We start from the raw sequence: 16,858 nt of genomic DNA on the forward strand, positions 1-16,858 counted from the left end.
GCCATCTGTGTGAGCGCTCGCCGCACGGAGGGGAGACTGTATCCTAGAGGCCACGGTCACGTGGGGAGAGAGGCTTCCAGGAACCGCAGCCACTCACCGGGCCAGACCCGTACCAAGGTCCCACAGAGCTCCAGGGAAGGGTGGGGTGCCCTCATCCCAGGAGCCTCACCCTTGGGGTTCCCTGCAGCAACTTCTTTTCTTTTATGAATGATACTTTTCATGTTGTATCTAAAAAATGATTGCATAACTCAAGATCATAAAGATTATCTAGTATGTTTCCCTGTAAATGCATTATAGCTCTGGGTTTTATGTTTAGATTTATAATCCCTTTTGAGGTCATTTTTGTATATGGTCTGAGTTAGGGGTTGAAGTTCACTGTCAATGTGATCTCCAGTGCCACTTGGAAAACTTTTCCTTTTCCCACCAACCTGCCTTTGCACTTGGTCACAAATCAATTGGTCTTCTGTGCGTGGGTTTATTTTTGGACTCTCGTTCTGTTCCAGGGATCTATTTGTCTGTCCTTACCCTTCGCACTGGGCTGTCTTGGTTACTGTTGCCTGAGAATACAACTGGAAATCTGATCGTGTTAGTGGTCCAACTTTATCCTTTTTTAGAGTTGTCTTGGCTATTCTAGGCCCTTGCATTTCTATAGGATTTACAATCAGGCTGTCAGTTTGCAACAAGAGGGTGGTTGCTATTTTGAACCTGAGGGGTGAGTAGCATGACTCTGTAGACCAGTCGAGAGATTTGACTTTGTAATAAGATGGAGCCTTTGAACCTGTGGCCCCAGTATCTCTCTTCATTTCTTTATGCCCTAAATTCTCACAGCAACGCCTTCCTACATTCAGTCTGCCGGCCTTACAGCGATTTGTAGATCCCCTCACGTTTCCACATGGGTGATCGTGGGTCCACTGGGAAGGATGTTTTACTTTTTCCTTTCTGATTTGAAGTGTCCTTTCCTGATCTTATTGAATAGGCTATAACCGTCAGCCCAGCTTTTAAAGCAGACCGCTGTCTTGTGCCTGATCGGAGGGGAAGGCTTTCGGGGTGATGCTAGCTGTGGCTTTTCATCGATGCTTTTTGTCAGGACGAGGAAGTTCTGGCCTCCCTGGTGTGCTGAGTTTTTGTCAGGAATGTATGTTGGATTTTGTCAAATGCTTTTTTGTATCTGTTAAGGTGGTCATCATGTTTTTCTTACATATTTTGTTTATATGGTGAATTCCATTGATGGGTTTTCTTTCTTTTAATGATTTTTTAAAATTTATTTATTTGAAAGAGAGAGAGAGCGCACAAGAAGGGGGGGAGAGTTAGAGTTAGAGGGAGAGGGAGAAGCAGGCTCCCTGCTGAGCAAGGAACCCAATGTGGGGCTTGATCCCAGGACCCCAGGATCATGACCTTAATCAAAGGCAGCTGCTTTAACCCACTGCACCACCCAGGCGACCCCCATTGATTGAGTGTCAACTGTTAAATCAACTTTTCATTCCTGGGATTAAACTCCACTTGGTCATGGTTTACATTCCTTCAATCTATCACAAGACCCCATTTGCTGATTTACTAACATTTCGTCTAGAATTTTTGCATCTCCCTTTAGAAGGGATACTCGTCCCTAGTTTTCTTGCGATGTCTTTGATGTTGGTATCAGGTAAGGCTGGCCGCATCGAAGGCATGGAGAAGGGTTCTCTCCTTTTCAATTTTGGGGAAGAGTCTGTATATAATTGGTATAATTTCTTACTTACATGTCTGGTAGAGGTCTCCAGGGAAGCCATCCTGGCCTGGAGTTTTCTTTGTGTGGAAGTTTCCAGCTATAATTTAAGATACTTAGATGGATATGGGGCTAGTCAGGTTATATACTTTTTCCTTTGAATGAGCATCAGTGATTTGTGTCTTTGAAGGATATATACATTTTCTTCAGAGCTGTCAGACTTACTGGTGTAAAGCTGTTTACATGTTCCCTTGTTTCCCTTTTACCATCTTCTGCATCCTCTGCAGTGATAGCATTTCTGTCACTGTTGATATTGAGAATCTGTGTCTTTACTTTTCTGGTGAGTCTGGAGTGACATTTTACTCTTCTGTTCAGGGAACCAGTGCTTGGTTTCACTGACTTGTCTCTAGTGTTTTCTACTTTCAAGTTCATTGATTTCCACTGCAAACTTCTACTGGCATGGGCTCCATTTTCCCCTCCTGTATCTAGTTTCTTAAAGTTGTTGAGACCAGTGATTTTCAGACCTTTATATTTTTTGAAAAGATTTATTTATTTATTTTCAAGAGAAAGAGAGGGAGGGGGAGGAGCAGAGGGAGAGGGAGAGAATCTCAAGCCGACGCCACTCTGAGCAGGGAGCCTGACATGGAGCGCGATCTCACAACACTGAGATCATAACCTGAGCAGAAATCAAGAGTCAGGTGCTTAATTGACTGAGCCACCCAGGCGGCCCTCCTCTCTTTTCTAATAGAAGTGTTCAGTGCTATAAATTTGCCCCATGTGTGGCTTTAGTGGTGTCCCACATGTTTTGGTATGTTGGGTTTTCATTTTCATTCAATTAAAAATTTTTCTAATTTCCCTTTTGATTTTTACTTTTCCTATGTGGTTTTTTCGGAGCTCTTTCTGTCATTACTTTATAATTAATTCTATTGTGGTCATAGAACATACTTTGTGTAATTTGAATTCTCTTGAACTTTTTATGACTTATTTTATTTTCCAGAATGTGGTCTGTTTTATGTGCCCAGTTTTTGTTCTCTGCTGCAGTTGGGTGAAGTATTTTATAAAATAGGCTGACTTGGTTGATAATATTCAAATCTCTATCTTTACTTGTTCTATCAGCATTAAGAGAGAGGTATTGAAATACCTGAGTGTAATCGAAGGTTTATCTCTTTCTTCTTGCACTTTTTAGTTCATGTGAGCTCTGATTCTGGGGGCATGGATGTTTAGGATTGTTACGTCCTCTGAAACTTACTTAGTTTGATATTAATATAACATGCCAGCTTCCTTTTTAAAAAAAATTATTTACTTATTTCTTAAAATTGCAGCATAATTAACACATTGTGATGGGCACTGAGTGATGTACAGAATTGCTGAACCTCCGTATTGTACACCTGAAACTAATACAACACTCCAGCTTTGTTTTGACTCCTGTTAGCCTGTTGTCTCTTGTACTGTCCTTTTACTTTTAACCTATCTGTATCTTTATAAGTAAAGTATATTTCTTTGTAGCCAGCATACATTAGATCTTGCTTTTTTTTTTTTTTTTTTGTAAACCCAATCCGACGATCTGTCTTTTAATTGTGATGTTTAGGCCATTAACATTTAGTGTGATTATTGATGTGGTTAAGTTTAAATCCATGTCCTTTCCTTCCTTTATGTCAGGTATCTGGAAAACTATTGTATACTTGTCTGTCTTTGGTTGTTTGAAGTTAGAGGCTAAACTCTATCCATGTTGGCTGGAAGTGGAAAGGACAGCCCATGTTTAACACTCAGTCCATATTCATTTGCCCCTCATGGTGTCAAAAGTATCTATTTACAATTGATGTGTTTGACTTGGGATCCAAATAAGAGAGACATTGCATTTGGTTGCATTCTTAAGTCCCTTTTATTCAGAGTAATGTCCCATGCCTTCTTTCCATGTCATTTATTTATTCAAGAAACAGAGTCATTTGTCCAGTGGAATTTTCTGGGTTTGGGTGATTATGTCTTTGTGACACTTTTTCACATATTCCTCTGATCTGCTATATTTCCTGTAAACTGATAGATATAGAGAATATTCATAGAATCTGGTGCATGTTCAGTTGTAACACATGAAATTGCCAGTATTTGAATATTTGCCCTGAGTGGCAGTTCCCTGCTATCAAATCTCATACTTCCTGTTGCATCATGTCAGGAAGCCCCACTTTGAGTGACAGAAATTGGCTCATGAATTCTGGAGGTCAACCTGGCCCTCCATTGGCAAGTTCCCCCATGTTCCCTGCTCATTTTGGTCACTGATGCGTGTAGTCTAGATCCTTATCTCATTTAGGAGTTGTAGAATGGTAATGTTCATTCTTTCCCTCTTCTTGCATTTATTAGCTGTGAGTCTTCTGTAAATAGAAACTTTTCCTCATTAGTGATGTGGTTACTCTGAGATATAGTTCAGTTAGTAATGGCGGGATGACTGCTTAATTTTTCTTCATTTAAAAACCAATTTTCAGGGCGCCTGGGTGGCTCAGTGGGTTAAGCCGCTGCCTTCGGCTCAGGTCATGATCTCAGGGTCCTGGGATCGAGTCCCGCATCGGGCTCTCTGCTCAGCAGGGAGCCTGCTTCCTTCTCTCTCTCTCTCTCTGCCTGCCTCTCTGCCTACTTGTGATCTCTCTCTGTCAAATAAAAAAAAAAAAAAAAAGAAAAAATCTTAAAGGAAAAAAAAAAAACAACCAATTTTCAGAATACTGTGTCAGTATCCTAGCAACCTCCAAAGAGATTGGTGATTTGTGTGTGCATATGTATGTATTTGTGTGTATGTGCATATATTTGACCTATTTCAATTTGCTGTCATTGTTTTTGTTGCTCACCCCTTTCTAGCCAGCTGGGGACACTTGAAGATTTTATCAGTGCTCTGACATTTGCATATGTATCTTTGACAGCTTCTGTTCCCAGATTCAACGTCATGTATGTTTCATATTCTAGACCTGGAGTTGGACTTTGAACTAAGGAGCTCTTGGAGACTTTTAGTTGAAAGTGGCACTTAGAGACCACAATCTGAATGCTAGAGGTGCTCATTGCAAACGGAGAGGCCTCTTTTGTGGATAGGGCTAGGAAAGATGGATTTATTAGAAAGAAAGAAATCATAATCATATCATACTGATATTTTCATTCTGAAAGTTTTTGCTTCACTTTGTTTATTTATTTATTAATTATTATTATTATTTTTTTTAAAAGGGAAGGATGGGTGCGGCAGGGGGCGAGGGAGAGAGAAAATCTTAAGCAGGCGGCTTGATTTCATAACCTTGAGATCATGACCTGAGCCAAAATCAAGAGTCAGATGCTTAACCCACTGAGCTACCCAGGCACTCCGGTTTTTGCTTAACTTTAAAGAATTTATTTTTGTATCTCTTCTCTTATATGGGAAGTGTGGCTCCTAAATACATCAATGTAGTTTATACAGAGTCAGAATAACAATACTGCATTATTACTAATGATATCCTTACTGGATGCAGTTTAGAAATTCTTTCTAGGTTTGCTTTTTTGTTTGTTTGTTTCGTTTTTTGTCCTTAGGCTATATTATGTGTGAGGGAGGATTGGTGAAAATACTGTGTTTAAAATTACTTGAAAACAATTTCATATATAGTTAAGTTCCTTTATTTGATTTTTGGATTTTTAGTGATTTTTAAAATGCTTTTGTAAAACATTAAATGGTCTCATGGTCAAATTATCAAACAGAAGACATTCTTAAATATCTAGCATTTCTTCCCTCCTGCTGCTCCACCCCTCACCTATAGATACTAGTTTCTGTTAGTTTTTGCTCTCTCCTTCTGTTATTTCTTTTGTTTTTGAAAACATAAGCAAGTGTTTGTACCCCCATTTTTTACACAGAAGTAGGGCGCACGTTCTCCTGCACCTGCCTTTTGTCCACCTAATGGAATATACTGGAGCTCACACCATAGCAGCAGGTAGAGATGTTCCTTCCTTTCCCTCTGGGCCATTCTGCAGGGTGAGGCTCTAGCATGGTGTTTCCCCCTGTGCCCTGCTGATGGGGACTGCGTTGGGGGTCTTGGGGTTAAAGAATATCATAGGTGGTGCTGAAGCCACAATGTGAACCCAGAGCCTCTGCGCCTGATGTCTGCTGGGACTCGTTCCTTGTGACTCTTTCTCTGCCCTGTATCTGGAAACAGCAAGAGTGGGGCGGGCTGCCCGTCCCCTCTTCCTGCGCTATGGCCATCACAAATGAGAGGGGGAGGTTGTTGGGCTCCAGGCAGCCAAAGAAGCAGGAATGTCAAGCGCAGGCAGGAGACTCTCTGTGCATCGTGGCCCCCTCGGATGTGACGTGAGCTCATGCTGCTGGGCTGGAATCTTGCAGATTGCCTGGAGGTGGGTGGCTCCTGTCAGGTTAACAAAAGTTTTTCTGGCCCAGCTTCCAAAGAATGACTTGGGGAGCCCCTCCCAGGCAGTCAAGTCCACGGGTTAATTCACTGCAAGGGGGATGTCTTAGATGCTTTGAAATTGATTTATTCGCTGGATAGGCCAGTAGGAAGTGTACGGTGAGCAGGTCATGACAGAATGAGGTTGTGTGCCGCACTGAAGGGGCATGGCCCGGTGCACCTGGTTGTATATCATGAAAGGGTGGCTGGCCCGGGCTCAGGGTGCCGAAAACTGAGAGCCCTCTGGGCAGATCACAGAAGGCTTCCAAGCACCATTTGCGGTGTGCACCCAAAGGACAGGGCGGGGCTGGGTGTCCGGGAAGGGCAGGTGTGAGCCAGCCTGCACCGCTGCCTTGGTGGCCCAGGGCTTCCTGGGGGAGGGACGGAGCTAGCTGGCTGTCTAGCTGACGGAGACATACACCTTGCCTTCCTCAGGGGCCTTCGGACCCCTCCCCTCTTTATGAGCTCCCCAACCCATGGTCAGTGGCTCCCTCCTCCTCCTAGTCCCTCCAAGCCCTTGGAATGGAATCACCTGGGGGGGTTGCCCACTGAGTCTCCTGAGGGTGGCAGGAGCAGAGGAGAGAAGGTCAGAGAAGCTCCTGATGGTTGTGTTGAGTTGGAGGCCTCTGTGCTTTCCTGTGTTCTTGGAGGCCCAGTGTCCTCCAAGATCCTCTTTCTGCGCTAGGTACAATGCTAAGTACAGGTAGAGGTGGGATGCCACGTGAAGGGTGAAGCCAGGTCCAGAATCCATCAGTGAGTGCATGACTGGAGCTCAGAGGAGTGAGAAGGTTCTGGTTGTTGCTGGGATGATCTAGGACATGGGGTGCAGTGAGTAGTGGGTAGAATTGAGGAGGGGGATGCTGGTGGGGCCCAGTTGCAGGCAAGGGGAGCTTGAGGTACGAGCAAGAAGGCAGAAAGGTAGCAGAAGCCCCTGCATGGGTCTGGGTGGGGAAGTGGATGACGTAATCTAAATGGAAAGAGAAGAAGGGCTGTACTGGTGGTTCTCACACTGGGGCTGTGAACCCCTTGGAAAAGCTCTTAGAAACTCTGGCTCCTCAGCAAAAGTTACAACGGCATTTGCTGCACCATTTGCTTCAGCTGTGGGATGTTCCCTGAGCCCTGCAGTGTGCCCCAGGTCCCCCGGTAGGCGGGCCTAGACTAGATGCTGGGGGCCTGACTCTGGGTCTCAGAGATGCTGATGGCTGCAGTCAGGGTCTGATGGGTTTCGCCGGTGAAGCCTGCCAAGAGTGAGAGGAGGAGCCTCGGTGAACGCTGATGGCTTGCCAGGGCGAGAGGGACTGCCCCGTGAGTGGGCCTGGTGCCCGCTGTGATACAGGGTCTTCGTGTCCTCTCCCAGGGATGCTGGTCCACAGCAAACTTTCTCCATCTGCATCTAACTCGACCTTGAACCCAGAACCTAAAGCTGTTCACCAGCCTACCGTCCTGCTGGCCACCAGGGTAGATGGCCGACAGTCATTTAGTGAGTGTGACAAAGCCTCTGTCTCATTGCAGATGGGGTATTTCAAAAATCCACCCTCGGTGACCTTCTTTCTGAGGACATGTGGGAAATGTGAGAGGCAAAGAGGAGTATATGTCCTGAAAAGGTCTTCATCAAGTTGGGGAGATGGCTCTGGAGGCCCCTGCATGGACTCTAGATAGTCTCCAACCATGGCCCTTGCTTTTGTCTTGTGGATGCCCCGAGGGAGGAGCTGGTGCTTTTAGTGACTGAGGCATCCTTGGCCTTAATTATTGTTATTAATTTACACATTTTACATGAAAACAAGCACTATTGTTATGAATGATTTTGTATGGTTTTCTCCCCATTTTCTTTCCAAAACATTCTACCGTCTAAAGCAGTTATCTGGTCTCTAGTAGATCCCCCAGGAAATGTTGGATGAATAGGTAGGTGGTTGGGTGAATTGGTGGATGGGTGGATGGATGATGGGTGGATGGGTGGTTGGATGGGTGTGTAGGTGGTTGGATGTGTGGATCGGTGGGTAGATGGAGTGGAAGGGTTTTCTCATAGCCTTCCAGAGCTGAAGACTTTCCCCGGCCTATCTGAGAAGGCGTTCCGGATAGCACTCTTCATCACTCGTGGCCACAGCCACATCCCTCCAGTCTTCTCAGTTGTTGTCACCTACGCTCACTGTGTCCCCAGTGAGCTGCTCAGACAGCCACAGGATGCTTGGCTGTCCCTGGTTCTGGGATGTCAGAGCTCCCGACTCTCCCTGGTTCTAACAGGTGCCCCCAGCTTGCCAGCATCCCTGAGTCAGGATCTCCCAAGGACACCCTTATTCTTCTCCGGCCCTGGGCTGAGCGCATCACGTAGGTCTCATATAATCTCACAGCTCTCTGTGCTAGGTGTTACTTGTATTTCAGTCAGAGGAAATGGCTCAAGGGCACATAGTCTGCAAAGACTGGGGGTCAGGATTCAACTCAGGCCTGCTGAGCCTGGCAATGACCTTGGTGGTTTCCACACAGGCATTCCCGATCCAGAGTCACCGACGTTCCTAGTTACACACTCGGCGCCTCTGGTGCCTGGACCTTAAACACAGCAGGCCGTGGGTCTGAGTGGCAGGGCCATGCTGCTGTGGGATGCTGTGACTCCCTGCTTTGGGGACTTGCTGAAGGCGCATTTCCCCTTACTTGTGGAGGCCGAAGAGGCTTCTCTTGCAACTAGTGGGGCTGCCAAGCTCAGGGACCCACAGTGTGTGGGGCTCACACACTGGCGGCCTGGAATCTGAAGTCACTGTGTTGTGCCTGCTGGAGGCTGCGTAGGCAGGCGTGCCCCTTGTTTAACTCTGCTCACTCACACCCTGCGGGCTGTCAAGAGCCCGCGGCTCACACGCATACAGCCTGCTGCAATGGCGACTCCCACCGCTGCCCCGTCTGCCAGGAGGTGGCCTCTGTCGCTGGGGGCAGGCCGGCAGGCCCTCTGTGGCCTCGTTGTGCAGACTTTCCCCCTCATACTGGATGCCAGGGTTTTAATGTAAAGACTTTCAATGTTGGATTGTTGGCTCAAATGCTTTTCAGTTGCCGTGAGTTTGATCGAGGCACTGCTGGGGCTCCCGGTGATGACCTCTGTCTGAGCGGAAGGATGCAGTCCCAGGGCATACCAGGAACAGAGCTCTGGAAGGTGCCAGAAAGAAGTGTATACCTATCGGGAGCTGTGGGTGCTTACCTCTGGGGCAGACATGGTCAGCCCCAGCCCCAGCAACATGATCCAGTGCGATCCAGAAGGAAGGAAGAACCAGAGCCTGCTCCACGCGCTAGGGACCCAATGAAGAGACATTCTCATGCCCCCAGACAAGGCTGTAGGCGCTCCACTAGCCTACAGCCTGTCTCTTCTATTCCCGCACAGAGCCTGTGGGAGAGATTTGCCAACAAAGAAAGAAAGAAAAGAAAATTAATCCACATTAGGGAAGAAGAGGTCTCCCCGTTACAGAGCTGAGGCAGGTGTCGGGTGCAGGAGAGGCAGGGTTGCCACATGTAGCAAACACAGACAGGGAGCCCTGGTTCATTGTGGGTTTTAGGTAAACAACAAATGCAACATTTGGGACAATTTCTACTGAAATGGATTTGTTGTTGATGTGAAATTCAGGTTTACTTGGTGGGCCTTGGACTTGGGGAGAGGGAAGTAGGGCATGAGGTGGGCCGTGGGGGGAGGGGTTGGGAATGCCCATGGGCATCTTGGGGATTCTGGGAATCTACAAGACAAGGAAAGCCAGGAGCCGTGACAGTGGAGCATTGGGTCATTCCGCCTCCCGCGCCTGTGCCTGTGCAGCCCGCAGGACAGTGACCTGCGTCATCCCACAGCCTGGCCCTGGGCATCCAGCCCCCTGCGGGGGAGCCGCACCGCCCGCTTCCGGCCCCTTAATTGGATGAAGTGTGCAGCTGGGCGCCTGAGGAAGGGAAGGTGTGGCTGCCAGGCAGGGAGGAAAATTAACCTTGGACTCAGCGAGGCCACTGGCTGCTGATTTATTGATCGCCTTGAAATAACAGCCCAATCTAATACCGGCTGACCGAAAGTCAGATAGATAGTTGTTATTCATAGGATTCCTTGTTTCCTCTTTCCCACACGGCCCGTCTCGGGCTCTGCCACCTTCTGTTATTAGATTACTCAGAAAGTACATTTATCACGTCTGCTCCTGCCCCGTTGCCCAGATGAAGGCCCAGGGACGTGGGGGCCCAGCTGGGATGTCACGGGTGGCAGAGTTGTGCCCAAAGGCCTGGGGCATGGGTCCCTTTCCTGGGCCCCCAGGAGTGTGCTGTGGCTACGGAAGTGGAGGAGTGTGGCCTCTGGGCTGAGGTCTGGTGTGTGTCCTTGGACACATCAGTCAGCCCCCTGGAAGCAGGTGAAAGCCCCGCCTTTGGAGGATGGACTCAGGAATCTGGGGTGTCGCATGCAGAAGAGTCAACCAGGGTACGTGACATTGGGAGCTGTTCTCGTCCCTAGAGCTCAGGTGCAACAAGGATTGGACTTAAAAATCAGCTTCACTGAGGTGTAGTATACATACGCTACAAGGCACACATTTCAGGGGCACAGTTTGAGTCCTGACCAAGGTGTCTGCCCGTGTGACGCCCGCTCCCACGGAGGAACAGAACATTTCCTTCCCCACAGCATCCTCCCCGGTACCCTCCCACGCGGCTCCCTTCCCTGCCCCGGCCCCGCCCACTCTGCGCTCCGGCAGGTTCTGCCTTCCAGTGGGTTTTCTGCCCTGGCTAGAACTCCACGCCAATGGAAGGAGGCAGAAGGCACTCTTACATCTGGCTCCTTCTACTCAGCCTATCGTTGATGACAATTGTCCCTTTGCCCAACGGGACATGTTTTGTCTCTGCGTTCCGGACGGTGGGGGGGGACGGGTTTCTGAGAGCCAGTGCCAGCCTCAGGAGTGTCAGGGTTACCTCCTCCCATGCCCACGTCCTTTCACAGCTGGACAGACAGCTCCAGGGAGAGAGAGAGTCAGAGAGAGAAAGAAACTGGCCTAGAGCGTGGAGGGTACACCGGCAGGTCCGGGGCCAGCATCTAGTGGGCCCAGTGGTTCCCCCTCTACGCTTTCCAGACCGGGCCTGCGGGGACAGTCCCAAGCCCCTCCGGTGGAAGTCGGTGACGCCTTACATCGTTTGTAACTGATTTCAGTGTCCTTTTGAAAGCATTATACCGTCAGCAGGGAGGGGGAAAAATCAATAGTCTTTCTAGCTGTATCTTAAAATCAGTCACAAGGAACAAGGTGTGCGAAAGAGAGCTTGTTCGAAAAATAAGTAGCTCATTGGAAAGAGGGGCCTTCCGTGGGTGGAGGGAGCACTGGATCAGGAGCCCAAAGGTCATTCTGCTGCTCTTCTTTCTGGCTGTGTGACCTCACCAGTCTCTCTGAAAGGACTTCTCTTCACCCCTTCGTCTGTACCCCTTGGTTGGCTGCTTCAGAGGGTGTCTTCCCGGGGACCTTCGGGAGGAACCCTATGCAGGCCACACAATCTGTCTTAACGTCTGACCACCCCAGACACCCTCCAGATTTAGGACCAGGCACACAGATGGCAAATCTACTCCATGAGCTCCCTGAGGGCAGGCCTGTTGGTTTACCAACTTCCTGAGCCCCTCACTCAGCGTGGGTTGAGTTGGGTTGAAACCTACAAGCAAACAATGTGATTCAGCTACATAAAAAGCCTTTGTGCATGAAAGGAGATTAGAAAGAGAGTGAAGACTATGGACAGAATGGGAGAAGATATTTGCAAATCAGATATCTTATAAAGATCTACTACCCAGAATATATAAGGAACACTTACAGCTCATTAACAAAGATTATCAGCTCAATGGAAAGAATGGCTAAGGACTCCAACAGACTCTTCTCCAAAGGAAACATACAAATGGACAGTAGGTGCACGAAAAGATGTTTCCTGTCGTCCATTAGTGTGTGGGGATCCCAAATGAGGCGGCTTGCCACTTCTCACCCACTAGAGTGGCTACAGCTTTTGTTGTTGTTTGTAAATGGGAAATACCAAGTGTTGGCGAGCATGGGGAGAAATTGGAACACTTACACTCCCAGCTGGCATGGAAGAATGGTGCAGCCACTGTGAAGAAACCTGTGTCCACACAAACTTAGATGTGGGCGTTCACAGCAGCCTAGTCCCTAGTAGCCAAAGGACAGAAATGACCCGAATGTCCATCCCCTGCCACACGGGTAAACAGAATGTGGTCTCCACACACGACGGGATGTCGTTCGGTCATAAAGTCGCATGCGACAACGTGCATTAACCTCAGGAACGTTATGCTGAGTGAAAGCCAGCTGCAGAAGGCCCCAAGGTTCTGTTTATCCCCCTTTTGGAAGAGGAAAACCCACAGACACAGAGCATAGACGAGAGGTTGCTGGGGGCTGAAGAGGGGTAGGCAGAGTGACAGCTAACAGGTATGAGGTTCCGGTGTGGGGTCTGGAATTAGACCCTGGTGATGGCTGCACAGCGAAAAAACACTTTGAATTTTATCCTGAAATGTTTTTTGAAAACCTCGAGTTGCCCACAAGAAGCGCACCCTGTGCCCGGCCCTGCCTTCCTCCTACCAGGCCACCTGCGGGCCCTGGGTGCAGCCTGCCGAGCCTCTGGAATGCTCAGCTCTCTCTTTCGATTCCCGATTCCCGAGTGAAGCCTGAGCTTCCCGTGGGGTCAGCAGGGGCCTCCTGCCTGGAGCCAGACAAAGGGTTTGTTTACCTTCCGGGAGAATGGGGCGGGGCATCAACAGCGGATCAGCAATTGCAGGGAAGGCCAAGGAGTAAACTTCCCATAAACTCCAGCCATCCCCCACCCCTGCCCCCCACCACTCAGGCTCTGAGGACAGGTCCCGGGAGCCACCTCCTCCAGGGACAGAGTCAGAGTCGGTGGCCCTGGGCCAAATCATAGGTGTGCCTGGAACCGCCAACCACTCTCTGGAACCCAGTATCGGGAAGGGCTGGTGCGGGGCGGGAAGCGGCATTGGGCGGCAGAAGAAGAGTGGCTGAGGCCGTAGGGGAGATACTGGCCCAGGAGCCCCCCGGACCTCATCCTCCTGCAGTCCTTCTGGGACCATAGCGGGCCAGCGGGGGCCCCTCGAGACCCTCCGTGTATGCCACACGTACACATATGTTCAAGTTCAGGGCCCAGGTGGGTGACCTGCTCACATAACCACAGAGCGACCACCTGGACTCCCCAGCATCCCTGACTGTGGATTTGCCTCTGTGAGCCCCGCCCCGGCCTCCACCCGCAGGTGCAGGGGAAGCGCCCCCTCCCAGCCCCTGACCTCCACCTGTGGGCAGAGAGCGCCCCTCCCCACTCTCCACCCACAGGTGCAGGGGAAGCCCAGCATGTCGGCTTGCGCACGTGAGGAGGCTGGGCTGGTGGAGACAAGCAGAGCTGGCTGTTCACCGTGCTCTGTGTGAGCTGTTGAAGGTTGCGAGTCTAGATATGATGAGTGCAAAAAACTGAAACAAGGATTCTGTGGCTTAAATTAAAAATTTGGAAATCTGTGCCTGGCTGGGCGTTGGAGTAGCAGGGGTGATGGTGTGGGTTGCCCCTCTTGGCCTCCCTCTCCCCTTGGGGGGTGAGAGCATCCAGCAGGTGGGATGTTGGCCCCGGGGCTGTGCTCTCCCCTTGGCAGCTCCTGTCTGTACCCTCTTGGCCTGGCGTGGCCTTTGGGAACAGTGTCGGGCGGGATGCTGGCTTTGCACCAAGGCCCAGAGGCTGGTCCGAGCCCTGCTCTGACCTGGGTGTCTCTTCTGGGTTCGGCTCTCCTTCCGCTGCTCCGTGTGTGTTGTGTGTTTCCAAAAGGACAGCGCGGTCCACCTGGCAGGGCTAGAGGAAACCCCTGCAGGGCTGGCCCAAGTTCCACAGGCACCTGCTTCCTGTAGCTCTGCCTGCTTAACATGGGGACCTGCCCCTGTGTCCACGTGGGTCCCGGATTCTCTGCAGCAAACGTCTTATGTTGCCTCCTCTCTTCTGCGCTGTTTAGGTTGCGAGATGGGAACAGAAAACCCGCCAGCTGAGCAGGGCCTTCCGATCCCCCTACCTGGCCTGCTACTCCCTGGGCGCTGCCATTCTGCTCCTGAATGTCCTGCGCTCACACTGGTAAGCTCCTCCGGGGCCGCCTGGCCAGAGTCTGTGTCATCGTCGGCATGCGAATGGGCGGCCACTGCTGGCGGTATGAGGCTGTCCACCGATGCGGGGAGCACTGGGTCTGCACCCGGGGAATTCTCTCCAAGCCCGCCGGCCAGGGCAAGTCACTCTTCCCTCGCTGGGCCATCAGACGCCTGTGGGCAGAGAAGTCCTCGTGGCCCCAGGAAGGGGACAGTGGCATGTGCCCGGGATCCGGGCGTGGACGAGTGGGGTGGACAAGGCCAGGTGGTCCCCAGGCTCATATCCCCAGTCCCCAGTGTGTAGAGAGAGCTGCTGCGGGAGTCCCCTCCGGGAAGGGCCGGGACAGAGACAGGTGACACTCGGGGATGGGGCCTCATCCAGGCTCTGGCTGTGCCAGCGAGCTGTTCTTCTCATCGGTGGACTTGATGTATTACCTTCCTGCCACCCAAGGTAGAGGACAGAGCAGGCGAGCTCCTTCTAGATGATGAAGCGCCGTCCCCAGGCCGGTGGCGGGCACTCGTGCTCAGATGGGAGACACAGCACCCTGCGGGCTGCAGGAGGGCGGTGAGAGCTCTGTCAGAGGTGGCCCAGCCTGGCCTGGCTGTCCCTGAGCCTTGCGTTCTCCCTCCTCGGTTCTGTGAGAACCGTGGTGGGCAGCACGCTAGCTCCTGGACTGAACGTTGGCCCATGCGGTGCTTTGAGAAATGGAGACAAAACATAGGAGAACCCCCATCCCTGACATGTCGTGACAGATGAGCTCTGGGGGCACCAGCCCCCAACTGGCAGTAGCCCTGGGGAGCTGAGGGTCAGCTGGTCCCCAGGTTCCCCTGTGGGCCCTGGGGTGAGGGGGGTGGGGTGTGCAGGGTGTGGCCTCAGTAGATGCCAAGGACGAGGGAGTGCATGTTGAGTGGGCCCTTCCCCACTCCCACCCCGAGAGAGCCAGGGCCCCGGCCTTCCCTCTCTGTGTCTGGGACACCTTTGCTACCCACCCCTGCTGCCTTTCTGCCATGGTGGGCTTGGCCTTCTTGGCATAGGGAGAGGGAGTGTGGCCAGGAGGGGCCCCGCCAAGGCCAGCCTTCCCCATGGATAGTTGCTTCTTGGCCTTTTGGGCTCCCTGCTCATTGTCACGTTACAGTGATAGCCCCAGCCATGTCAGTGGGCTCTGGGTCACCTCTTCCTAGGCCCCTGGCAGGGACTGCACCCCATTCTCTTGCCTCACCTCTGGTTGGGTCTGGCCTCTTTTTGTGCGTTAGTCCTCGGTGTCCGCGGCACCTGCCAGAGCCCCAGGTGACCCCCCCGCTCCAGCCCAGCTCCTGCAGAGCCCCGAGGCCGTTCGTTGGTACGATGTAAGACCACATGACAGTAAGCCCCAGGAGTGTCAGGCCTGTGTCTGTCCTGGGGGCCAGTCGATGGCCAAGGCCAAATGCGCCTTGCTCAGAGGCGATCAGTGAGCACTCGGGCTCAGTGCAGAGGATCGAGCCTGCACCGGGAGCCTGACTGACCCCTGACCCTGGGGAGAGAGGTCACAGGGTGGCTCAGATGGCCAGCGCCAATCTGAAAGTGGAGGAGTGCTCTAGATGTGGAAACAAGAGGCTCACTTCTTGGCCCTGTCCCTCTGTCCCCTGGGCCTCCTTTGAACTGTGCTCACGGTGCCAGGACTCCGGGAGACCTGGCATTCTCTCTTGCTGCACTCTCCCACGGGCTGTGGCTGCCCAGGACGCTGGAGGAGAGGGGGGCTGGCCCACCCAGGCCTGTGCCTGTGCTGCCCACCGTGGCCTGCCGTGGCCCGTCGTGGCCTCCCAGCCTCAGGGTCCTCAGCTACCTGGCAGGAGGAGTCTCTCCTAGCATGGCTGGCACAGGGGGGCCCTTGTCACCGCCCTCCCTCCCTGGGACGTCGGTTACCTGTTCTTGGTGTCTTCTGGGAGGCTGCTTCCATCCCTTTTCTGAGCAGGGCCCATGGTGGGGCTTGCTTAGCAGAACCGGGTGATGGCTGTCTCGGAGCAGCAGGCCTGGGTCTGGTCCCGATCTTGTCACCATGCAGACTCATGTGTGTGTCACCACGCTCGTAACCTTGTGTTTCTGGACCCTGCCACTCTCGGCCCTGACCAAAGCGCTCCTGTGAAGTGGATGGCGGGGGGGGGGGGGGGGGGGCGTTGCCACTTGCACGTACCCGTGCACCCCCAATGATCCTGCGGTGTCCCTGGCCTGGCGGGGCACGGGCTGGGTGGGGGTGGCCTGTGGGGTCAGGCCACAGCTGGGATGCAGTGGGAAAGAAGGCGCCCTGAGGTTCCCAGAGCCAGGGCAATGACATCATGGATCGGGTTTTCGATTCACAGGGGCTACTCTGCTCTCCTAGCTAACTTCCCTCACCATGTAGCTTAGGGAAACCATCACTCGGGTCCCTGCAGCAGCCAAGGGAGGGGACTGGGAGGGACAGGGTCCTGGAGGAAGGTGCCCTCCCAGCAGAGAAGCTTCGTGGGTGGCTGCCAGCCCCTTCATGTCTGCTCTGGGCGAGAGGCCCACATCCTGTCTTGGCTGCTGGGGACCTGCCCTGTGCTGTGTGCTAGCCTTCCCCCCTGCCCATGGGGTCCCTCCCTCAATGACTCTCAGACCCCGCCGACCTCCTTCCTTCTTCCCCAGCCCCCACCCTGGCCTG

The 16,858-nt window shown here is 51.8% G+C and overlaps 1 protein-coding gene across 9 annotated transcripts in view; it reads left to right on the forward strand.

Moving 5' to 3' along the window:
- Positions 1–16,858, forward strand: part of PEMT (phosphatidylethanolamine N-methyltransferase) — an 84,910-nt gene that overhangs the window by 52,991 nt on the left and 15,061 nt on the right. For all 9 annotated transcript variants that reach the window (XM_059379326.1, XM_059379324.1, XM_059379325.1 and 6 more), the window contains one exon: positions 14,078–14,193. In XM_059379326.1, coding sequence (XP_059235309.1) covers positions 14,078–14,193 — 116 coding nt within the window. The remainder of the gene's footprint in view (positions 1–14,077; positions 14,194–16,858) is intronic.

The sequence above is a fragment of the Mustela nigripes genome, chromosome 16 (assembly GCF_022355385.1).
Source record: "Mustela nigripes isolate SB6536 chromosome 16, MUSNIG.SB6536, whole genome shotgun sequence".
NCBI lineage: Eukaryota > Metazoa > Chordata > Mammalia > Carnivora > Mustelidae > Mustela > Mustela nigripes.